General features: G+C 55.1%; 11 protein-coding genes across 15 annotated transcripts; 5 read left to right on the top strand and 6 right to left on the bottom strand.

The window, feature by feature from the left end:
• Nucleotides 1-679: 679 nt before the first annotated feature.
• Nucleotides 680-2,973, top strand: H310_01270 (hypothetical protein). The gene has a single exon (XM_008864335.1). The coding sequence runs from the start codon at nucleotides 726-728 to the stop codon at nucleotides 1,542-1,544; it is 819 nt and encodes a 272-aa protein (XP_008862557.1). The 5' UTR covers nucleotides 680-725; the 3' UTR covers nucleotides 1,545-2,973.
• Nucleotides 1,637-2,971, bottom strand: H310_01271 (hypothetical protein). The gene has a single exon (XM_008864336.1). The coding sequence runs from the start codon at nucleotides 2,741-2,743 to the stop codon at nucleotides 1,661-1,663; it is 1,083 nt and encodes a 360-aa protein (XP_008862558.1). The 5' UTR covers nucleotides 2,744-2,971; the 3' UTR covers nucleotides 1,637-1,660.
• A 619-nt stretch (nucleotides 2,974-3,592) lies between the features above and the next one.
• H310_01269 (hypothetical protein) lies at nucleotides 3,593-4,149 on the top strand. Its single transcript, XM_008864334.1, has 2 exons — nucleotides 3,593-3,658; nucleotides 3,713-4,149. Exons 1-2 carry the CDS (start codon nucleotides 3,617-3,619, stop codon nucleotides 4,097-4,099), a joined length of 429 nt encoding a protein of 142 aa, XP_008862556.1. The 5' UTR covers nucleotides 3,593-3,616; the 3' UTR covers nucleotides 4,100-4,149.
• A 64-nt stretch (nucleotides 4,150-4,213) lies between these two features.
• On the top strand, nucleotides 4,214-6,544 carry H310_01268 (hypothetical protein; the record flags this gene model as incomplete). The annotated part of the gene is made up of 1 exon (XM_008864333.1): nucleotides 4,214-6,544. One exon carries the CDS (start codon nucleotides 4,214-4,216, stop codon nucleotides 5,741-5,743), a length of 1,530 nt encoding a protein of 509 aa, XP_008862555.1. The 3' UTR covers nucleotides 5,744-6,544.
• On the bottom strand, nucleotides 5,645-6,545 carry H310_01267. Of its 2 annotated transcripts, XM_008864332.1 has the most exons (2): nucleotides 6,345-6,545; nucleotides 5,645-6,300 (listed from the first exon to the last, which is right to left on the bottom strand). In XM_008864332.1, the coding sequence occupies exons 1-2, from the start codon at nucleotides 6,397-6,399 to the stop codon at nucleotides 5,816-5,818; spliced, it is 540 nt and encodes a 179-aa protein (XP_008862554.1). In that variant the 5' UTR covers nucleotides 6,400-6,545; the 3' UTR covers nucleotides 5,645-5,815. The 2 variants fall into 2 exon arrangements, with proteins under 2 accessions (XP_008862554.1, XP_008862553.1); XM_008864331.1 differs by having other exon boundaries at nucleotides 5,645-6,545.
• A 15-nt stretch (nucleotides 6,546-6,560) lies between these two features.
• On the bottom strand, nucleotides 6,561-7,927 carry H310_01266 (hypothetical protein). Its single transcript, XM_008864330.1, has one exon. It carries the CDS (start codon nucleotides 7,881-7,883, stop codon nucleotides 6,738-6,740), a length of 1,146 nt encoding a protein of 381 aa, XP_008862552.1. The 5' UTR covers nucleotides 7,884-7,927; the 3' UTR covers nucleotides 6,561-6,737.
• Nucleotides 7,928-8,023: 96 nt separating this feature from the next.
• H310_01265 (hypothetical protein) lies at nucleotides 8,024-10,026 on the top strand. Of its 3 annotated transcripts, XM_008864328.1 has the most exons (7): nucleotides 8,024-8,255; nucleotides 8,302-8,460; nucleotides 8,521-8,656; nucleotides 8,707-8,799; nucleotides 8,845-9,067; nucleotides 9,114-9,302; nucleotides 9,349-10,026. In XM_008864328.1, exons 3-7 carry the CDS (start codon nucleotides 8,583-8,585, stop codon nucleotides 9,595-9,597), a joined length of 828 nt encoding a protein of 275 aa, XP_008862550.1. In that variant the 5' UTR covers nucleotides 8,024-8,255; nucleotides 8,302-8,460; nucleotides 8,521-8,582; the 3' UTR covers nucleotides 9,598-10,026. The 3 variants fall into 3 exon arrangements, with proteins under 3 accessions (XP_008862550.1, XP_008862549.1, XP_008862551.1); XM_008864327.1 differs by having other exon boundaries at nucleotides 8,521-8,799; XM_008864329.1 differs by lacking the exons at nucleotides 8,024-8,255; nucleotides 8,302-8,460 and having other exon boundaries at nucleotides 8,488-8,799.
• H310_01264 lies at nucleotides 9,545-11,907 on the bottom strand. 2 transcript variants are annotated; one of them, XM_008864326.1, is made up of 8 exons: nucleotides 11,144-11,907; nucleotides 10,780-11,099; nucleotides 10,665-10,734; nucleotides 10,352-10,619; nucleotides 10,203-10,304; nucleotides 10,012-10,155; nucleotides 9,896-9,964; nucleotides 9,545-9,847 (listed from the first exon to the last, which is right to left on the bottom strand). In XM_008864326.1, the coding sequence occupies exons 1-8, from the start codon at nucleotides 11,690-11,692 to the stop codon at nucleotides 9,660-9,662; spliced, it is 1,710 nt and encodes a 569-aa protein (XP_008862548.1). In that variant the 5' UTR covers nucleotides 11,693-11,907; the 3' UTR covers nucleotides 9,545-9,659. The 2 variants fall into 2 exon arrangements, with proteins under 2 accessions (XP_008862548.1, XP_008862547.1); XM_008864325.1 differs by having other exon boundaries at nucleotides 10,665-11,099.
• A 184-nt stretch (nucleotides 11,908-12,091) lies between these two features.
• On the bottom strand, nucleotides 12,092-14,410 carry H310_01263 (TKL protein kinase). The gene is made up of 6 exons (XM_008864324.1): nucleotides 14,269-14,410; nucleotides 14,154-14,219; nucleotides 14,033-14,104; nucleotides 13,695-13,978; nucleotides 13,468-13,644; nucleotides 12,092-13,410 (listed from the first exon to the last, which is right to left on the bottom strand). The coding sequence occupies exons 1-6, from the start codon at nucleotides 14,313-14,315 to the stop codon at nucleotides 12,500-12,502; spliced, it is 1,557 nt and encodes a 518-aa protein (XP_008862546.1). The 5' UTR covers nucleotides 14,316-14,410; the 3' UTR covers nucleotides 12,092-12,499.
• Nucleotides 14,411-14,751: 341 nt separating this feature from the next.
• On the bottom strand, nucleotides 14,752-15,821 carry H310_01262 (hypothetical protein; the record flags this gene model as incomplete). The annotated part of the gene is made up of 5 exons (XM_008864323.1): nucleotides 14,752-14,866; nucleotides 14,912-14,980; nucleotides 15,030-15,095; nucleotides 15,149-15,553; nucleotides 15,601-15,821. The coding sequence occupies 5 exons, from the start codon at nucleotides 15,819-15,821 to the stop codon at nucleotides 14,752-14,754; spliced, it is 876 nt and encodes a 291-aa protein (XP_008862545.1).
• Nucleotides 15,822-16,752: 931 nt separating this feature from the next.
• Nucleotides 16,753-20,173, top strand: H310_01261 (TKL protein kinase; the record flags this gene model as incomplete). The annotated part of the gene is made up of 13 exons (XM_008864322.1): nucleotides 16,753-17,012; nucleotides 17,069-17,464; nucleotides 17,513-17,578; nucleotides 17,625-17,693; nucleotides 17,737-17,802; nucleotides 17,844-17,972; nucleotides 18,023-18,160; nucleotides 18,217-18,282; nucleotides 18,326-18,394; nucleotides 18,453-18,524; nucleotides 18,580-18,863; nucleotides 18,909-19,133; nucleotides 19,182-20,173. 13 exons carry the CDS (start codon nucleotides 16,753-16,755, stop codon nucleotides 20,090-20,092), a joined length of 2,751 nt encoding a protein of 916 aa, XP_008862544.1. The 3' UTR covers nucleotides 20,093-20,173.
• Nucleotides 20,174-20,233: the final 60 nt, after the last annotated feature.

Below are 20,233 nucleotides of genomic sequence, written 5' to 3'. Positions count from 1 at the left end.
ATCCACACAAACCCACGACGTGACCCCTCCGGAAGGTCGACTGAAATCAGCCAATCAGAATCCATTGACTTGTCATTGAGCCAATCAAATCGCTTCTTTCACGACTGTGCTCGGTTGAGCTCAATTGTTCGAATGCGGAAAAGGCGCCCCTTACACATACCGATCGTCCGACGCCTTGCCGAGAGGTACCATCACGCGTACAATTTGCGTGGCTAAGCCACGTCAATTCTCCTTCACTGTCCGATGTGCATCAGCATGTCATATATGTTCAAAACCATCCAATTCTCATTGTCAGAACATTGTGAGCATACATTCTACGGATGGATGGAAATAATTGGTCAATAACTCTGTTGATCATGATGAAAATGTTGCATTTTACAACCAATCCGGTGTCTGCATGGAACGACGGCAAGGTCCAGTCGCGTGCCCCACAACAACGATGCATTGGCCGCTTGGCAAGCGCAAGCCATGTGCATCCGCAATAGACAGCGCTCTTGTCATGTCTCCCCAATTGTACCCTCGAATGAACCCAGAACCAACGTGCGTCAGTCGCAGTCCAGAACTCAGGTATACTTTAATCAAGTCAACGCCGCCGACAAGACTTTCATACGGCGCCAACGACAAAAGTTCTGGCCAATCAAATCGACCGAGTGATGTCACCTACTTTTCTCATCCACCTCGTTCCTTGGCGCATTCTGCTCTGGGGGTGCCACCCGACCGAGTCGATGGCTCCACATGAGTCTGCTCATGCGGATATCGAAGCGTGTTTGCCGGCGGAAGTACATGCTGCGGCGTCTCACCACAAACCTCAGCATTCGCACCGCCACAAGCACCGGAAGCACCATCGCTACCACCACCACCACCATCACCACCGCCAGCTCAACTCGCTCTTTTACACTCTCGCTGCCGTCGTTGTGGCGTGCGTTCTGCTCTTGTTTTCAATGATGCAGCGAATGACACTTGACGCGACGCTCCATGATCTCATGAACGCGTTTGTGAACGCAGACTTCGTCCCGAATGCAGTGTCGCAAGGAATCGTGGAGTTGCGCATTCCCGAGTCGCGTGCAGTGCAGCCCATCGACATCGAACGCCAGTTGCTCGGCACGCTGTTCACGCAACTTGTCAGTCGAAAGCAGAAGCTCATGATGGAGATCGTCAAGGGCGCGCATGTCGTCGTCGAGAACGACCAAGGTCGCTTCTACGAACTGTTCAAGTCGATATCCACGTCAACGTACTCTCGTATTTCGTCGCACTTTTCCAACAATGTGCAATACAGCGTGCCTCAAGGGTACCTCCTTGACACGTTGCTCACCGGGACCACGAGCAACAATGACTCGTGGTTCCAGTTCGAAGGCGCCAACTGGGATCCACTTGGCCGCCCACTCGACAGCTTGATACACTGTCTCAACTACATCGAGTACAAGATCCGAGGCGTCCAAGTCGGGCCACTAGGAACTTCGATGCACACGGATCGCAACCCATTGCGAATTCCGTTCCACAATCGCACCGGTGATAGCCCTTCGGACGCTCTCTACCGACCGTGAACAACCTTATTTAACCCTGCCATAATGTGCCTTCATGATTCACTGTGTGGTCAGCCCATTCCCATGGGACGACTCGATCGAGGCAACGGCAATGGAAAACTCAAATGTGTCTTAACTTAATCACTGCGGTGTTTCTTGGGGTTATAGTGGGAAGGGCTTTCTACTACCGCGTCACTGCCGTTTGTGATGCAATTCGTGCTGCTGCTATCGCTACATTTGGCCCATGCTCGCTTGTTCGACTTGGGTGGGTTGTTGGATTTACCGAGCTTGACAATATTGCCGTGAAACTGGGCCTTGAACTTCTGGTCTACGTCCAGGAGGAGCTTCTTCTTCGTGCCAAAGACACGACTGTTTCCTGCTTTGTCTCCGCTGCCTCCGCTGTTTTCAATGTCGATCTTGCGCCTCTTGCGAGTGGACTTCGAGATCAATGTAGACGACGTGTCACCGGACTTTGGCGACGCGGCAGACGCTGAAATAGACCAGTTGCCGATGCGCTGACACAAAGAAACTTCCCTCGACAAGGCAGCGTTGGAATCGTCCACTTCTGCTGCCGTCGGTGAAAGGGGTGGCGATACTGACGAGGATTTTGAGATGCCTGGTGACTCCGCAATCGATGAAGTCGCAGCACCAGCCGCACCGGGGGACGTTGAAGACGACAAGGTGGATGCCTTTCGTTTTCGTTTTGCATGGACAAGGGAGTTGGCGACTGAGTTTGGCTCTTCTGAATGGGCGGACTCTATCTGTGCAGTGGTTGGTAACGTTGTTGTTGTTGCTTCCACAGCAGTTAAGACGAGTGGGTCAGGTTCACCCGCTTCATCGTCTGAGTCTCGGTTGCTCATTGGGGACAACGGAAGCAGCAACTGCATCTTTAACGTGAGTTCGGTGATAGCAGCAAACGAGTTCAATCCACGTTGTTTCAATCTTGCCAATTCCTGTTTCACAATGAGCGCGCGGACCGCGTCGTCGCGGTTCATTTGGAATTGATACATGACTTTTCGCACTTCGCTTTCAGATGGCTCTGTCGCGCTCTTGACGATACGTTGGAGCAACTTCTTCACAGCCATGTCTCGGGCGATGTTTTGATCTAAGAGCAGCTGCAATTCGGCCTTCACAACACGTCGGAAGAGTGACTGTGCTTCCACCATTTTGGCTTCATAGTCTGATGGGGAACACTTGGTGTTTGGGATGGAGACGTTCATGTTTCTGCAAAAGGAATGGTTTCGCAAGCGTCCAGTTCGCACGAATTGCTTTGACCAGCAAACAGTGTGGGTTGTCGGCGAGCAGGTATAAGTGATGCAATGTCTCGTGAAGATCGTGCACGCGTATGCCCTTCCTTCGCCAGATCCTTGGTTCGACGGCGGATCTTTCCCCGGTGCGCTGCTTCTCCCAGTCAGTCGCTTGCTGGTTTCTGGAAGTTGTTGCAGCACGAATGCACTGTCACATTTAATATTTCGGCGGACTCAGCATTTGTTCTCTTGGCTATTCTATACTGTGAGGCAGAGCGCCAGGTCGTCCGGATAACGTTCTCCGAAGGCCGTTCTAAAGTGTGGGACACGGCGCCAGCGACACCTGCACCAACGTGATGGAGTACATGTGTACAAGAGCAACATGCACGCCCCAAGAGGCTTCGACTACCTCATGCAGAAGGAGCGGATTGATTGGGGGACGCATGTTTATTAATTGAAGAGTATCGCCTCGAGGTGACATGGTTTCCTGGAGGGATGCCGCTTTGCACTGCATATTCATAGGCATGGGACAGTGAAGGTCGCATTCGAACGGCCCATTACAAACCTTGCGGGGGCGCAACGACTCGACTGCAGAGCGCAGTCGAGTCCTTGCACACCAGACGCGACGCATCATTATACCGAGAGGGTTTTGAGCTATACAAGCGAGGAATGATCTTTCAGTCCATGCGTTGAGCGGACCGTCCTAGATGGGATGTACATTGTTCCCCCGCCGACATTTTCCTAAATGAAATTTCACAGGCACTAAGCCGAAGATCGTATCCGGATACTGAAAGGTCGCACTTGACGTCGGTTTTTCGATCCTTCCATCGACAGAGTTATTGAGCCATGAAGCACGACCCTTCCGCGGAAGTACCGCCATCAGATGAGGTATACCCTGCTGCGCGTCGGTCTATACAGCGATGTAACGAAGTCCATGCGTAGGCCTTGTGTTCGTACAAATCGAGGAAATGCCCGAACCCACGCGCTGTGAAACGCAATGGGTGCATGCATACCTTGTGCGAGTATCACCGCGCGCGTCAAAACGAGCATCAGCGCAAAAGCGATCGAAAGCATAAAGGTTCCAAGCACGCGAGACAGTTGATGAAACAATGCGGCACGGTCCAGTCAATCAACACCTCCGTTCACTTCCACGGCGCATCTTCACACGACAGGGCGTTTTCAACCCTGTCGATGCACGTCTCCCCCGCTCCATCGACAACACCAGACGGTCTTCTGTATGGAAACCTTTTCAAAGAGATGTCGTTCGTCGAAGCATTCGAGTTACATGAAGCCCTTCGCGCTGTCACAGCATCCCCTGGACTCATGTGAGGTGACTCGTCACAATGTAAAATATAAACACTTCTCCATTTCGACCGTTCTTTTTTGCTAGCATGGCCCGCCTCTGTCGTGCGCAAGGCGTCATTTCCTCATTTCATGGGTTCCATGATCGTCTTCCCACTCCTGGCCGTCGTGCTGACGTGGCTCTGTGCGGCCGTCGCCCAGGGGCCACCTCCAAACGTTACCGAGTCCAACCAAACTGCAATCATGTGCCCTCGCATACGAAAGGCATGGGATCGGTACACGAGCGCGGAGAAAGCAACTTACATCCATGCATTGCAACTCTCGATGGATCGTGGGCTGTACTGGCAATTCATGTCGGTCCACCAAGACCGTGTGTCGAATCGACAAGCCCATGGCACTTGCGTCTTCTTGTTTTGGCATCGACAATTTTTGGTCGGGTTCGAAAACATGCTGCGCAGCATGGAACCACCGCGAACGTCGTGCTTGACGCTGCCGTACTATGACTACGTCCAGCACAACCTGGATTATGTGAACCAGCGATGCACGAGCATCGAGTCGTGCTCTCCCATCCTGCGTGATTTGGGCGGCTCATCTGAAGGCTCCCCAAGTCGTGCGAGCATTGGCGGCTTTACATATCCCCAATTTACATGTGTGCACGCTGCTCCTGCGTCCCATTTCTGTGCCGATTCGCAAGCAGCATGCACTGGATGCATCCCTCGCGGCCCTTGGCGATCGACATACTTCACACCGGACGTCAATTTTAACCGCGTCAAGCGAGCGGTTCTCGCTACCGACACGTCCATCGCGGCTGTCACGTCGGCGATCGAGTTGTCAGTGCACAATTCCGTGCACAGCATGCTGTCTGGAGCGATGGCGAATATCTACATTTCGCCGGTCGAGCCCTTGTTTTACTCGCACCACACGACGATCGATTTGCTGCACACGATCTACCACCGTTGCCGCGTTCAGCCGTTCGTTTCGGGCCTCACCGAGTCCAGCGCCGGAGACCCACGCGTGTTTCAAGGATGCGCCATTCCGCGCACTCCCAACGGAGGAGTCACGCGAAACTCGACCGTGTTGATGCAAGAGTCGGGTCGGGACGGTATGTCGCTCACGCCATTCTTTGACGGGCTTCCCACATCGTACGGAGGCCTCACGGACACGACTCAGTTGGGCGACCACAGCTACTCGTACGAGTTGGGCGGTTTGTTGGGGGACTTGTACACGAAATGCGACGCAGCTGGCTTGGGACTCCCAGAGGTCGACGCGCGCGTGCGTGAGCGGCGGCGTCAGTTGAAGATGCAACTGCAGCATGTTGTGCATCCCATGGCGAGCGTCGATGGCTTGGCGTTCGTGGAGTGGCGACGCGCTGTGTTCCAGCAAGCACAAGCGCAACGCATTGAAGACAGTGACCGCGAAATGGAAAAGATGATGATCATGGTGTATGCAAATTGCCTCCCTGGAGATGTGTCAGATTATTCGCCAGAGTTCAAAGCAATGTGGGGCATCGAAGGTGTCGTTGCGCCGTCGAAGCGACTCTTGGATAGCGTGCTAGACGGCACCGACGCGATCAAAATCGCCAACTGGACCAACTTGAACCAACAGTTCTTTGGTTGTGGTGGTGGGGCGGTTGTGCCGACCGCCACGGACAAGCAAGCGATTGCAACCTAGGCAGCGTAGACATCCCGAGTTCGTGCGTGTCTTGGAATAGACATCGTCAATTATGCTCACACTGCCCTGAACTCAGTCAAACTCTGGACGAATCCACCCATGCAAGACCAAATCGGCGTCCTTGTGCGAGATGCTGTAGATGGTCGAGTTGTCGCGAGTGGAAATGTCAAGCGTCAATTCGTCCGAGTAGTGCCCGCCCTTCCACATTCGGTCGTTGTACTGGTTTTGTTCGGCCACATGCACTACCCATCGGTCGGGCTTTTTCTCTAGCACATCCACCACCACAGCAACATGACCAACGTACTGGCCAGGCGTCGACTTGTAAACGAGCAGGTCTCCCACAACTGGCATATGTGTTCCAAAATTGGGCAGCTTTTGCAGCGCCACGCGGCGATGGGGATTGTCGAGAGTTGAAACGTGCGTCACGCGGGTCCAAATGTGTGCCGCGTGGGGGATGCTTGGAAGGTAAAGGCCTCGATTGATAATCCAGTACCGTCTCGCGTACTCGACACACTGCCACTTGGCTCCAGTGTACAACCCATCAAGGTAATGCGATCCTTCGTCGACGTCGTCAGGAATGTTGCGGTAGTTGCAGTTGTACCCGTCAACGCCATGGCAGCTGCCCAAGACAGTACCGTGGGGAAGGCCTCGACCATGGATGCGATTCGGTGTCCCTTGCGTGTCCCCCGGCCATCGACCAAACAACGTTGTCATCGCGGAAGATTTCTTGCAAGTGACCTTGGCAGGTGGACGGCGCTTCTTGAACGCATCTGAAGCCATTACGGCGCGAACTTGGGCACGGTCCCAAAAACCATCACTCTCCTTAATGAAGCACACGTTACATTTAGTTCAATAAAACCAACACTCTTCACGTATGAAATCCTTCCGGATTGGACAGCTCGAACGACGGCAAGTCAGCGCAGGGCGGGAGTTCCTTGCCGATGAACAAGCACAACTCGTAGATACGTTAAGTTGCATCATGACATGGCATCTATCATTTCGTTGTCTCGACCAACAAAGCAGCGGACCGAAGATCATGCGGATGATGCACGCTGTTCAAGAAGCCTTGGAGTGCCTTGGTGGTGTGGCACACTGGTGCTGGAACACCTTCACCTGACGTCGGGTGGATCTCTTCGCGGCGAATCACGCGGCACACGCAATTGGTGTTGCCAGGACAAACGGCAATGAGGTCTTTGTCGCTGTCATTGCTGCCTGCTTCGACAGGATGAGGACGCGCCAATGCCCAGTGGCGAGCGAGGAACAGCCGCAAGCAATGGACAAGTTCCACCGGGTTCGGCGTCTTGGGTGCTTCGTTTGGCTCGCCATGTTGTCTGAGGATGTTGCGGAGATCCGTGTTGGTCATACCGCCATGGCTTCCATCTGGGTACGAGCCGACAAACTTCTGCAGGGCGATGGCGGATTCTTTACAGTACACGCCATTCAGCGGCAAACGCGCCAATGGGCGCGTCCATGGCGCGCGAAGGACCGCTTCGTCCAGAGCAGGACGCACCCATCCTTCGAGGACAAGATCGGGGTCGGGGTGCGTGATACTGTACGTCGTCTGTCCATCTCGAGATGTCCCAGTAACCAAATGCAGTTCATCGGCGTAATGGCCGCCTATCCACATCTTGTCGTTGTGCACGTTTTGCTCCGCCACGTACACCGTTAGCGTCCCGTTGTCCTTCGTTACAACGTCGGCGACAACGGCGACATGACCAACCCACTGCGACGGTGTCGACTTGTACACGAGGAAGTCGCCGACCTCGGGTTTCTCGGTTCCAAAGTTGGGAAACTTCTTCAGCGGAACGATCGCAAAGTCCCCGAGACGGCTGACATGCGTGATACGGTCCCAAATGTGCGCGGCCCAGCTGAGACTTGGCAACACGATACCCCTCTTCACGATCCAATATCGGCGAGCGTACTCGACGCACTGCCATTTCATGCCGGTGCAGACGCCGTTGAGAAAGTTGGACCCGTCGTAATTTTCGTCGTCTGCGTGGGGGTTGTTCTTGTAATTGTTGTTGTACCCCTCGACGCCGTCGTAATTTCCAAGCACAGCGCCGTGAACCATGCCCACTGGCGTCGGCTTCTCGCCGCTCGTGTTGTCTCCAGGCCATCGGCGTTGCGAGTGGGTCGCCATGCTCTCGTCGCCGTCGTCTGTGGCTGAAACGCAACTGAATCACACCAGCGAAATCCGCCATTTTTTTCATACTTGAATGGTCGTATATGGAATTACTAAATTAATTAATGTTGATGACAGACGATGCATTCCACGAACTTCTTGGATTTTCTTCAACGTTTGCCACGCCGCGGATGCCATGACATGGACGTGTCCGCGATGCACGCTGATCAACGACTCCTCCTCGACAACGTGCGATGCGTGCGGGCACTCTGCTCGTCCACCTGACAAGGCACCTCTTGCGGCGCCATCTAATACACAACCTCCACCGCCCGAACCGTCGTCCTACCTCTCTCTTCTGTCGACTTGTCCTGACTGTCGCAGATCCATTTGGTCGTGAGTTCCTCACACGCCACAGGCGGCTCATGCTTTCGAGTAGGCCGGGTTCATCTACCGTTCAAGCGTTGGGCAACTCGTACCACCACGGATGTTTTCGATGCACTGCGTGCGCACAACCACTACCTAGCGGGGTTCGATTCTCCATCCACGAAAATGAGCCATACCACACGCAGTGTTTTCAGCAGCTCTACCATCCCAGGCACGATATTGTCCATGGCGTGCCGGTGGCATGCTCAACATCCTTCTGGTTGCGCTCTAGATGCGACGTGTGCGACGAATGGCTCCCCATCCACGCCGACGGCCGCAGCCCCTACAACCTAAATGTTTTCTGGCAGCAGAAGTACTGTCCATTGCATGAACAACGCGACCGTTGCTGCAGTTGCCGCCGCATCGAAGTAAGAGTGATGTCCATGGTTCGCCCGCGTCACAAAGACTCCCGTCGCAGCCAACGGCGCGTGCCAAGCACTTTGAGTCGCTCGTGGACGGACGCAAACTGTGTGGGGACTGCGCGACCACAGTCATTGTCGACACCGAAGAGGCACGAACATGATCATGTGACGTCGTGACGAGTCCAGTGGCGCAGGTGCAGCCAGTCGTTCAAGACGTGTGGGCGTTTCTGGCGTCTCTTGGGCTGCATCTGCCAGAGGTCCGTAGTACACCGTTGTGTCGTTCCTCATGACGTTTTGACAAAGGTGCCGGTATTCCTTGTGGACTTCGATACACTCAACGCCCAGACCCACTCGGCGCACTCCAACATGCCCAGGGAGAGCAAAGCCCCGGCGGTCTACGGCGTGTGTCTATCCGACGTACGTCGCGATGCGTCGTCGAGGTCGTCGTCAGTGTGTGTGGTAGGTCGACCACTTTGCCCATCGATCCGTTCAGCAATTCTTCCGATTGGAAATGGCCCCCACGCGGCGCGTCCACGGCATCATGGTGCTTCATGGCCTTCCGTTTGACATGACTGCGTACATCTTGGCCCATGAGGCCACCCACGCGTACTTTAAGTTGCACGATGGCTTTCCCACATCGCTTCCGCTGAAGGTCCGTGGCGCGACCACGCTTCCGTGGCCCATGGACATATTCTTAGGTCGAAGAAGGCACGTGCCAATTGGTCGGGTACCTCTACCTGCAGTACCGCAAAGTGATGGCGGGCGATGACAGCGACAGACCTCACGCAGCCAAGTTGCGGGACTGGTACCTTGAGTCCCTCGTCAACGACCCGAGTCCAGTCTACGGCGACGGACTGCGCGATGCCTTGCATGCGTTCAACTCGACCAACTCGCTGCAAGTGTTACTCGATCACATTCGGGAAACGTCGGCGTTTCCGTCGGTGTAGCGCGAGTTGTGGAGAAACATGCCATCCCCACGAACACGACGAGATGTATCACACAAAAGCCTTTATGCGGTCGGAGACGTCGTCTGTCGCGGACTCGAGTTGGCAGACACAAGGAGAGCTTGCATGTCTGCGAGGAGCTTCCGCTGGTACTCGAGCGACTCGAAGAGGTTTGGGTTGAATTCGGCCGATACGTCCCCCTTGTCGTTTGCGTCGGCCGTTGTCGCATGTCGATGCGGCTGGACTGCGGATGCTGCAGACACTCGTTCAGCGTGGTCGGGTACGAAACATGACATCGAACCTGTTCGTTCCAGCGTGAGAAGGCGGGGCGTGCTCACGTCGGCCTGGAGGACGACGCGCGATGACGTTGCTGGACGGTCCAAATCAAATGGATAACCACCAACAACGAGAATGTACCCTTTGGCGTGCGAAAGTACTTGGTGGTCGCAGTCCCGTTTGGCGTGCGAGTCGTGTTGCGACTGGCAGTCGCCTGTGGGGTTCGGAAGCCCTTACTGCTCGTCGTGCTGCTAGCGGTCGACGCTATCGGAGTGTACACGTCTCCTGCAAAGACGCCCCGTTGGCCCAGACACCAGATCGAGCACCCGTACCCGACTCTGCATTGTACTTGGAGAAGGCCGAAAGCTGTGCATGCGTCGCACCAGAGCTCCTCTCACGTGTGGACCGCGACGGCGTCTGGCGGGTGCCTTCATCTACCGTGACAGCGTCAACTCGACTGGACCGAGGGCGACAGTCGCACCTTGAACGAAGTCCGCGAACTCGCCCGACAGATCGTTCTCGTTCAAAGTTTGGAACGCCTGGGGATGTCGGGCCTTGAGAAAGCACTTCTTACAATAGTCTTCCTTGACATGATAGGCGCCACTTTTCGACGCGCCGGATGGTGCGGCGGACGTGCGGCGCGGGTTGGCGTACGCTGACGACGACGCTGTGCTCGCAGACCGCGTTGGCGGCATGCGCACCAAGTGCCCTGGCTTTGAAATGTGGAAGGTACACGCCGTGCACGTGATCTACCGATGCATTCGGTCAAAGGTGGCCTTGGATGCATTTGCAACCTCGCCACACGTTCGGCACCACCGCCACTTTTTGGTCACTGTCGGGCACACGCAGCACTTCTGGCGCGACCTACGCAGAATTCTGTCGTTCCAAGACGCGTCTTGAGCACCGTACTTGGGAGCAACGACCGTGGTGGGGGCGACGGCGGGGGCGGCAACGAGGCGTCGGATCTGCGCCAGTTGGTTCAGCATCATCATAAATTCGTACAGCTTGGTGCTGCGTTGGTTGGCCATCCAGCTGGGGAAGTTGCCATTCAGGTCGCTGAGCATGGTCAAAAAGTAGTGCACGTGGCCAGAGGGGGGCGCCACGAAGAGGTGGACGACCTGTACGTCCATGCGAACACATCCGGGGGCGCCCAGGTACTCTGGGAGGTCGACGGACTTGTGGATCATGTACAGCGCTGGTTGACCGTCGACCACAGTCGATCCCATGCTCTAGAGAATAATTTGACGGCGATGGGCCAAACAAGGGAACGCACCTCAACGTAGACGGCTTCTCGCGGCTTAAAGATCACGGGGGACAAGAGATGGTGCAGTGTGTGCTTGATGCCGAGGAACCGATACGGATCCGACGGGGTTTTGACGGCGTGCGTGTGAAAGATGCCACCGTCGACGACTTCGCTCCCGTACAAGAACGACAGGGTCGACCGGCTGGCTTGAGACGTGTCCGAGTAGAGCGCGTACCCGATTTCGTCGAGTGTCGTCGTGATGAGGCCGAGGACGAGGTAGTCGTCGTGCTTGGAGACCGGGTTCGGTCGTCGAAACGACTTGAAATGGCGTTCCACCAACGAAACGCGGAAGCCGTCGTCGAGGATGCGGCCGGGATGGGTCGTGTACCTTTTATTCGTGGCCAACGCAATGTTGAGGAGGTGCTGGGTGTCAGCGTCGTGCTTGGCCATCACGGCGTTCGCCACGACCGGGGCCGGTTCCATCAAGCTGCTCGTTTGATGCACTGGACGTGTATCCACTCTCTCCTCAGTTCTCGGACGTAACAACGTCTGGCAACGCGCCACATGGCTCCGAGGCATCGACCATCTCAAGATGCCACACGCGGTGTGTCGCGGAATCGCTGCGGCGGCGGACGCCGCGATACAAACGCCAAGGTAAAAGCGTACCCAGATATATCACACGGCGACTTGACCAGCACATCCCAGACGACTTGCGCGTCGACATCGGAATCATTCGAACGCGAGCACCGACCAAAGTCAATGTATCCGGATTCAACCGGCAATTGATGGCAAGGTCTGGTCGTGGATCAGCTGCGAAGGGGGTTGAAAAGGATGGGTGCAGAGAGCTCGCGCGTATGGACCGACCAGTGTATCGCAGGCGGCACTTGATGAAGCGACCGAGCGCTAAGGATGTGGACGGCCACCTGTACGAGATCGGTCCTCTATCGTGGCGGGCGAAATGGCCAAGAAGGTGTCGCGGTGGACGCGACGGAATGAAACATGTCACGACCCCACACGTGGCGGCGCTGTCCCTTGGACACTAGGGCTCTCGCCCGACCGCACGCAAGACGAGCCATCTGTCACGTTCTGAGATGGTCACTCACGATCGACCTAGGCAAGGGGGAAAGCATCTCCTTCTGTCCCTTCCTCGGAAGACTCGGACGCGATGTCGACCGACTCGATCGCATGGGACAACTGTGTTGTATTGGAGATGGCATGCACGGGCGATCCACATTGCATTCCTGCGAACGTGCCGACGGAGACATGGCGCGCACGACATTCTCAGAATCACGTGTCCCGGACCCACTCTCGGGAAAGTCGTCGTCGGCATATGCACACACGAGGCATCCTTGTTGCGACAATTTGAATCGTCCAGTGCGTCGGCCATCACGTCCCACTCGAGATGGCCCGAACGAGCTTGCGCAGCCAAAACTCCATCTCGACGGCCGCCGGGCGCCGCTTGCGATCAAAAGTCAGGCACTTCTTCGCAATGTCTTGAACGTCGAGGGGACAATCGACGGTGAACGTCGGCTGGAGTAAATCCGCCTTGACCAACGTCGCAATTTGGTGGTCGTTGTCTGGGTTCTTGTCGTTCACGTACGGGTGGCGGCCCAAGTCGATTTCGCACATGAGGATTCCAAACGCATAAATATCCGCCTTCTCGGTCCATGCTTCGCCCCGCAGCGCTTCAGGCGGACTGATCAAATCGGACGGATGCCACGCCGGGTCCGTCTTGAAGCCACTCAGTTTGGCGTCCCACGACTCGCTCAAGAGGACGCTCTTCGCATGGAGGTTGCGGTGGAGCACTGGAGGCGAAAACGAGTGCAAGTACACGATGGCCGAAGCGACTTGCTGCAGCAGCCTTAGCTTGGACACGCCCTCTGGCAGCACGGGCCGCCACTGGAGGACTCGTTCGGTCGGGTCCTTTGCCGCATCAAACGCCAACAGTCGGCCGAGGTCTCCATGACCAATGTACTCTAGCAGCAGCCCGTAGCCCGAGACGGCCATCTTCGCGTGATTGTCCCACACAATCCCCAAAAACCCAACGATATTCGGGTGGTCCAGCGTCGACCGTAGTCGAATGTGCTGCACAAACGCTTCGGTGGCGTCACTGCCAGCCTCCGCGGCCGAGCCGTCCGTCGTCAGGGTCTTGAGCACCACCATGCGCTCGTTGAATTGGGCCTTGTAAATCATAGTGCGGGCACCAGCATACGCGACGTGGTCGGGCCGAACGAGCGGCTTGATGATGTTGACTTCGCGCATCGGGATACGAAATTGATTGAATTCGTCACTGAGATCTATCATACATCGCATGGACGTTACGGCAGCACCGATGATGGGAACAATGGACGGACCGTGGCGCTTGGACGTGCCCAAGTTCAAATACTCGTGCGATGCTACATGTTGGGCCATCGGGTCGGTCTTGTCAAAGCTACTGCTGCGCTCGTCCCGACGGCGTTGGAGCCACATGTATCCGCCGACCAAAAGGACGACGATGAGGCTGCCGCCGACGATGGCATAGGCGGCGTAATCTACCATCGTGCAGAGTTTTGCGCATGACGTGTTGGATGGGGCACCGTACTTGTCAAAGACGGCGCGTGTGGATCGGGCGTTGTGCCATTCGTCAACGAGTCTTGGATACACACGGGGTAGTTTTGATTCGGAAGGTACTTGGTGCGGCTGTCGGGACATTTAAACATGCTGCTGGCCAGGGTGGGCATGACAAGGTCTGGGAGAACCGAGAGTGCTCGGAAGGTGGCGCTCGACATGACCCACGTTTCGAGGTCGTTCCGATCGAGCCGTAGGGACTTGAGGGCAGGTGGAAGGTCTCCTGTGATGGTTTTGATTCCGCAGTTGCTCACATCGCTAATCGATCGTCGCATGAGTCGGCTTTTCACCAAATGAAGGGCAAATTCGTACAGGGTGACCAACGTGGGAGGAAGTAGCGAGGCATTGAGTGCTGCGTTTTGAATGGGGGTGCCAGATAGATTTCTACGCTTGACCTGGTCATGCAAGTTAATATCTTGACAAGCGCACGCACAGAGCCGCGACGGACGCCGGGAACGATGACTCTCCAGTCCACGGAAACGCATTCATCGACATGTTTCTATGGTCACATGCAATGAATCCTCAAGGCATGTCATGCCACAACGCACAGGATGGTAAAGTTGCTGTTGGGGGCAAAAGTCGGCAGCGCCGTCATCCTGTTCCCTGAAATATCTCTAGTTCAATCGCAGTGTTAGCCTTGCGTCGATCGGACCCATGGTGCTGCCGTACAGGGTCGTCAAGGTCGACGGCAAGACACCTTGAATTTGGCGGATCTCGTTTTGCTGGAGATAAAGAGTCTCGACCTTGGGGCCGAGGGACGCAACGTCGAAAGCGCCAAGGTTGTTGTTGCCGAGGCTTCTAACCTCATGGGAAATCAGTGTGGTGCAGTCGCTGACGTCGAATCTCGGCGTACATGGTCTTCATCTGGGGTGGAAATACGTTGGCGATGCGGTCGATTCGGTTTTGGGTGAGGAAACTACTCGAGAAATATAACGGCGCGAGAGATGGTCGAGTGGACGCACAGTGTTTGGACGGATGATGGAAAGACCGAAGCGTTCACCGTGCCTTGCAACGAGTTATTCTTGAACGAACTAGAGGTCCGCTTCAAGCCAGCCATACGACCTTTGACTGAGCTCGTACATGGACACAGTTTTGGGCGGAAACGCGATGCCGTCCAACGTCGCGACGTTGTTGTTGGCCACGAGGCTGCAAACTCGTCACAATCCATGGAGTTAGGGGGAGACTTCGTACATCATTTCAAGGCTTGGGGCATTTCGCTCGAGGTTCCCGATCGACGTGATGCTATTGTACGAGACATCTCTACGTCGTCGGTCAGAGTACGAGCAGTCACATCTGAGGGTACACGAACAGAAAGGTCATTTCGGCTGGAAACAGCGTGTCGCTGATGCTGCGGAGTTGGTTGTACCGCAAGTCCCTACTTGCTACGTCAGCGCCACGACAAAAGAGAATTTCGCGAGACTGCCGTACAAGGCCAACACGTTTGGCAAGGTTTGGTTAAAGGCATCGACGCTCAGGTCAGGCCCCAAAGCCTCCAGGTTTAGATTGATAGCAGGATCCACGCTGTGTTCACCTGACCGCTTCAGGTCGAGAAGCACTTGAGCAGTGCCCCTCGTGTCCATTGTGAATGGTTGGGGCTGGCACGTGGTATCGACAATGCAGAAGCGTTCGGATCGTGAGAGCACGACACTACCCGTGTCTCTACCACGGCTATCATAGCACACCGCACCGAGCTCGTTCAAGCTCTTGGCGTTCTTCGCAACATCAAATGGGTTTGGATTTGCTGCGTCAACGGCGTCAAACACTTCGAGGTATGTAGCGTCGGAGGCGTCTTTGCACTTCGAACTTCCGTATGAGCATTTGAGTGCGTAGCCCCTATCATGACGAACCCTGTGAACACCTTTCCACGGCAGTTTACGTACGCCAGTTGGTTTGTGCCGGTGCTATCAAAGCAGTCGCCTCGAACAAACACAGAGCAGGAAGCTGGGTCGTAGGGGCAGATCTTGGTCTTGTTGTCGACGGCGACAACGTGGCCACATTTGACAGTTAGCACGCTCTTGGGGAGACTACATCCGTCTGCGGTCCACGAGTATGTGCCCAGGAACGAGGCGATGGCGGCGACGGCACTTGCCGACACCATCATCGTTGCTCGAAAAGTTCGGAACACAAGGCAACGTGCGACAGATTCCACAGTATTTCGACCAATCAGAATCGAAATCGCCTGACTACACCATCTGATTGGCTATGTTGTGCAAATACGTTCTAACAAAAATCGCACTCTCGTATGTAGGGGGCATCGGCACAGAACTTGCCTCCAGTGCCCGACCCTTCACAGTGCATTTGCTTCATTCGTCGAATCTTTAGACGAACTACAAGATCCTCCTACACTAGCGCAGGAGGATCTTGTCTAAGCCGACGGTGGGGTGACGAGATGGCGTAACCGGTGGACAATTCTGTATTGAAGGAGCGGCGGGGCGGGAATGTGTTGCTTCAATGTATCATGGCAACGACAGGAACAACGTGGCAACCGTCTTTGATGTGGCGCAGTAGCCATTACGAATTCGTGGACTGGTGCAGGGCGACTGAGCGTCGTCAGTAGGCACACACAGCAACAAGCCGCATGGAGTAGGGCAAGATGCCATCGTCGCTCAAGGGTACTAAGTAAGGGAAACCGCTGGTGGCCATTATTTACATCAGTGTAAAGGGAGGCCATCTTCGAACTTCGTGAATCTTATCGACCTAGTTCTCTTGCATGTCATCTCAATCGTTCGGCACAATATGATGAAGAGAAACAATTCCGCAACCATACGTTCTATAGATCCATTCAGCCATTGTTCGAGGAAAGAGCTGCGGCGCCTTCAAAACCCGCAACTCCAACAATATGTAGATGCGCTTTTCGAATTTCGAAGCGTTTGAGTTGGTGTTGGGTTGTAATTCATGGCCGTTCGAATATTGACAGGTTGCTGCAGCCAATCATATCTACTCAGAATCACGTACTGCACTTGAAATAGGTTTCATTAAACGTAATGTGTCCTGGAACGGCCGTATGTACGGTCCAGGAGGTCACTCGTGTCATGCACGCCCAACGCATCGGCCGCTTCAGCATTTGCAACGCGATGAAAGCGCATGGAACAATGGGGGTGGCGATGGTGGCGGCACTCATGCAGATCGCCGCAGGCCAATCGTGCAGCTTAACCAAATCCGTGCTCACTCAAAAGTGTGGCCATGTCTTCGTTTCCCCCAACATCACGAGGATATGCCCGTTTGAGCCAGCGAAATGCGCGCCAATGGTTACTGGCGAATGTCTTGCAAGCGATGGACAAGAGGCTTACCAGTACGATAACCACCAAGACGTGTGAGAGATTGTGTGACTGTGATGATGTGCCGTAGGGAGCTCGCGATAAAGTGTCCGTACGACGAGTCCAAGTGCCTCGATGCGACTCCATCAACGTTCGAGAATGTTTTTGCAGAGGTCGATGGCATTGGCCGCGGCGACGGAGACCTTGCTTCCGACACGGCAAGTTTGAACGAAGTGGGGAAGCTGTGCTATAACGAATCAGGGAAGAGTACGGGGTTCGTCGTCCTCGATCGAACGCCGCGATATTGTGTGTACACCCCCGACGCGTGCAAGGCCATTCCTTTCACGAATGCCGTCAAGTCGGTCCAAGTGCTGCTTGACCTCGACCGCTTCAAAGAAGACGTGAACATGGCATCGTTCAACATCTCGGACCTCGGTGACGACTTTACCGTCGATGCATTCAACGCGACGACGAAAGCAAAGACTTTGTACGAAAGCCCGTCGCTACGTATGTTTGGCTCACTTTACGTGTGCAGGTCACTCAAGTCAAATGCCCTCGACGACATCAGTCACACCAAATTTCCGATCGACATGGTGTTCTTGTACGCGGTTCCTGTGTGGGAGATGGGATTGACAGCGATGCTGTAGGGACGTGTCGAATAACTTGCTGACATCGCTGGACAAGTTGTCCAACAACGCCCCGGCGCTCCAGACTTTGTACGGTCTGCCCATGCGACTTGGTGCTCATGCCGCTCTGCAGGGTGGCCATGTCAAATTCGATAGCAGACTTGAACGCGACGTGGCTCCCCGACACCTTGTCTCAACTGTACGGCCATGTCTTGGTCAGCACAAGTTGACGAAAACTAGGTCGCTCCAGTCGAATCGCTTTAAAAGGTTCAACGGGTCGGCGCTCCCGTTGGCCTTGATGTCTTTGTACCTGAACGACAACCGCCTGACCTCGCTCGATGGCGTGTTGCCACCGACCGTCTCGCTCTTGTAAGTCGAGCGGCCATGTATCGAATTTTGAACGGAATTTCCTGTGCAAGGGCGATGGCTGGCAACAGCTTGACGACGTTCAATGGAAGCTTTCTCCATCCCAACCAAACCGCAGCGATCGCGCTGCACGTCCAGAACAACCAAATCAAGACGTTGGCTGGACCATTTCCATCCTCTCTCCAAACCTTGTACGAACGCTGCTACACTCCTGACTGCCGCCGATGCCCTCGTTTGGATTTTTTAGAAATATGGCGGCCAACAACTTGACGGTCTTCCCCGACGTGTGGAGCGATACCTCGATCAATTCGTTGTACGTCCTGCCGACTTGAACTACTCGTACCTCATGTGCTCAGGTCCCTTGCCGAGAACGCGATTGTGTGGGCCACAGAGTCTGTGGTGTTTCCTCGAAACCTGACAATGCTGTACGTGGCATGCCGACACGATGGGATTTGTACCTCCTCCCTCACGAATTCGTGGCAGGAACATGTCTGGCACAGTCATGCACGGGAACGTGCTGAATGCATCCAACCTTCCATCGTCCCTCGTGTCGTTGTAAGTCGGTTGTGTGTAATTCATCATCACGTTGCTGACGATGGCGCACATCCAGGGACGTGTCGAATTGCCAGATCGGTCGCATCGAAGGAGAGTTTCCTCCGTCGATAAAGACCCTTCGACTGGGTCACAACCCCCTTGGAAATGCTACGTGGACCATGTCATCGCGAATGTTGCAATTCTTGTCGGGCCTGACGGATCTGTCCCTTCCATCACCACCGGAAAACTTTTCTTGCCCGGCTCTCGCGACTAAAAAGATTAACGCGACGTACAGCGTTTGCGTCAAAGAGCTCATGGAAATCGCGACTGCCGCGCCGGATGCGCGGAAGGAAGACAGAGGTAATTGCCAGAAGCTGCACAATTCCAAGCTCAATCGAACTGCAGGGAACCATGGGGTGATGGTAGCCCTTCTCGTTGGAGGGCTCGTCTTGGCCGTGTTGCTCGTCGTTGGCTATGCATTGTCTCGACGCGGCTTCTTTTCTCGTTTTTCGAGCAGCGAACGATTCTCGATTGAAACTGCGAAAGCGCCTCAGCTCGAGAACTTTACAACAGTGGCGGGGACCACGCTGCTTCATTGTGGGGATATGATCGACGACGTTGCTCTTGAGCGTATGCAGTAGCTCTTGGTGCGAAAAAGTCTTGCTGAGCAACTTGTAGGCATTTCGTTGGGCGACGACCTGATTCAGTTTCGCATTCCATTGCCCGAAATCAAGATCCTCCGACCGCTCGTGTCGAAGGCGACGCAGTCCCCGAACAACAAAGTGGTCGTGTACACCGCCAAATTCAACGACGCAGTCGTCGTGCTCAAGACTCTCACAACCGACGGCACGTCGATTTCCCCTGAGGCCGAAGCGTTCGTCCAAACTATTCGCCTCCACTCGACGTTGAACCATCCAAAGCTCGTCGCGTTTCTCGGCGTCGTATGGAGCACCAACGCGAAGAAAAACATTGTCGGGTATGGTCTCCTCATGGAGCACCTCAGTCGCGGCGATTTGGCTCGGCTTCTCGCGTTGGATGCGGCCAAGTCCCCCACCGATCGCATCCTTCAGTGGCGGCCTCACCGTCCACATCATCGCTCCAAAGCGTCTGTCCTCCTGGACATTGCATCCGCCATCGTGTACTTGCACTCGTTTTCGCCCGCTATTTTGCACCGCAACATTGAATCCAGCACCATCCTGCTTGCAGACAACTGGGACGCCAAGCTCAGCGGCATCAGCGCGAATGCAACAAAACCATCCTTGCTCATAACTGCGCCCGAAGTCCTCAAAGGCGATGCGTGGACGGAAAAGGCGGACGTGTACTCGTTTGGGATCTTGATGTGCGAATTGGACCTAGGCCATCACCCGTACATGTCAACGTCGTCATCCACGTCAGCGTTGTCAACGCGCCAACTTGCGACACTAGTCATGGCAGACCTGCTCCAACCGACCTTCTCCCCCGACTGCCCCCCCGAGATCCAAGACATCGCAACCAAGTGCCTCGCGTTCGATTCAAAGCTCCGTCCGACCGCCGTCCAAATGGATTTTTGGCTGCGAAAGTACCGTCGCACAGAGGAACCCGCCGTCTAGTTCGTCAGCGTTTGTTTGTTTTCCGTCAATTACCCAAGTGCAAGTTTCGATTTGATAAACGATCCCATCCAGTGCTGATGACGACGCCATGGGCACAGACGTGCGGACGCTGGTTCCAATGGCGAGTGTCACCTTCCCTCG

The sequence above is a fragment of the Aphanomyces invadans genome, assembly GCF_000520115.1.
Source record: "Aphanomyces invadans strain NJM9701 unplaced genomic scaffold supercont1.2, whole genome shotgun sequence".
NCBI classification, from domain to species: Eukaryota; Oomycota; class Saprolegniomycetes; order Saprolegniales; family Verrucalvaceae; genus Aphanomyces; species Aphanomyces invadans.
Note: the sequence above shows the minus strand (reverse complement) of the source record. Positions and strands in the feature narration are given on the sequence as shown.

Coding starts and splice junctions, on each gene's coding strand:
- H310_01270 (XM_008864335.1), top strand. CDS start 726: ATGGCTCCACATGAGTCTGCTCATGCGGATATCGAAGCGTGTTTGCCG.
- H310_01271 (XM_008864336.1), bottom strand. CDS start 2,743: ATGAACGTCTCCATCCCAAACACCAAGTGTTCCCCATCAGACTATGAA.
- H310_01269 (XM_008864334.1), top strand. CDS start 3,617: ATGAAGCACGACCCTTCCGCGGAAGTACCGCCATCAGATGAG. Junction 3,659..3,712: donor AAGTACCGCCATCAGATGAG/GTATACCCTGCT, acceptor GTCCATGCGTAG/GCCTTGTGTTCGTACAAATC.
- H310_01267 (XM_008864331.1), bottom strand. CDS start 6,523: ATGGCTTCAGATGCGTTCAAGAAGCGCCGTCCACCTGCCAAGGTCACT.
- H310_01266 (XM_008864330.1), bottom strand. CDS start 7,883: ATGGCGACCCACTCGCAACGCCGATGGCCTGGAGACAACACGAGCGGC.
- H310_01265 (XM_008864327.1), top strand. CDS start 8,062: ATGACATGGACGTGTCCGCGATGCACGCTGATCAACGACTCCTCCTCG. Junction 8,800..8,844: donor TCATTGTCGACACCGAAGAG/GCACGAACATGA, acceptor CCAGTGGCGCAG/GTGCAGCCAGTCGTTCAAGA. Junction 9,068..9,113: donor ACGGCGTGTGTCTATCCGAC/GTACGTCGCGAT, acceptor TGTGTGTGGTAG/GTCGACCACTTTGCCCATCG.
- H310_01264 (XM_008864325.1), bottom strand. CDS start 11,692: ATGCCTCGGAGCCATGTGGCGCGTTGCCAGACGTTGTTACGTCCGAGA. Junction 10,156..10,202: donor CAAGTACAATGCAGAGTCGG/GTACGGGTGCTC, acceptor GCGTCTTTGCAG/GAGACGTGTACACTCCGATA. Junction 9,848..9,895: donor TCTCACGCTGGAACGAACAG/GTTCGATGTCAT, acceptor GAGTGTCTGCAG/CATCCGCAGTCCAGCCGCAT.
- H310_01263 (XM_008864324.1), bottom strand. CDS start 14,315: ATGACGGCGCTGCCGACTTTTGCCCCCAACAGCAACTTTACCATCCT. Junction 14,105..14,153: donor CCGGCGTCCGTCGCGGCTCT/GTGCGTGCGCTT, acceptor GGTCAAGCGTAG/AAATCTATCTGGCACCCCCA. Junction 13,411..13,467: donor GGGCACGTCCAAGCGCCACG/GTCCGTCCATTG, acceptor GATGTATGATAG/ATCTCAGTGACGAATTCAAT.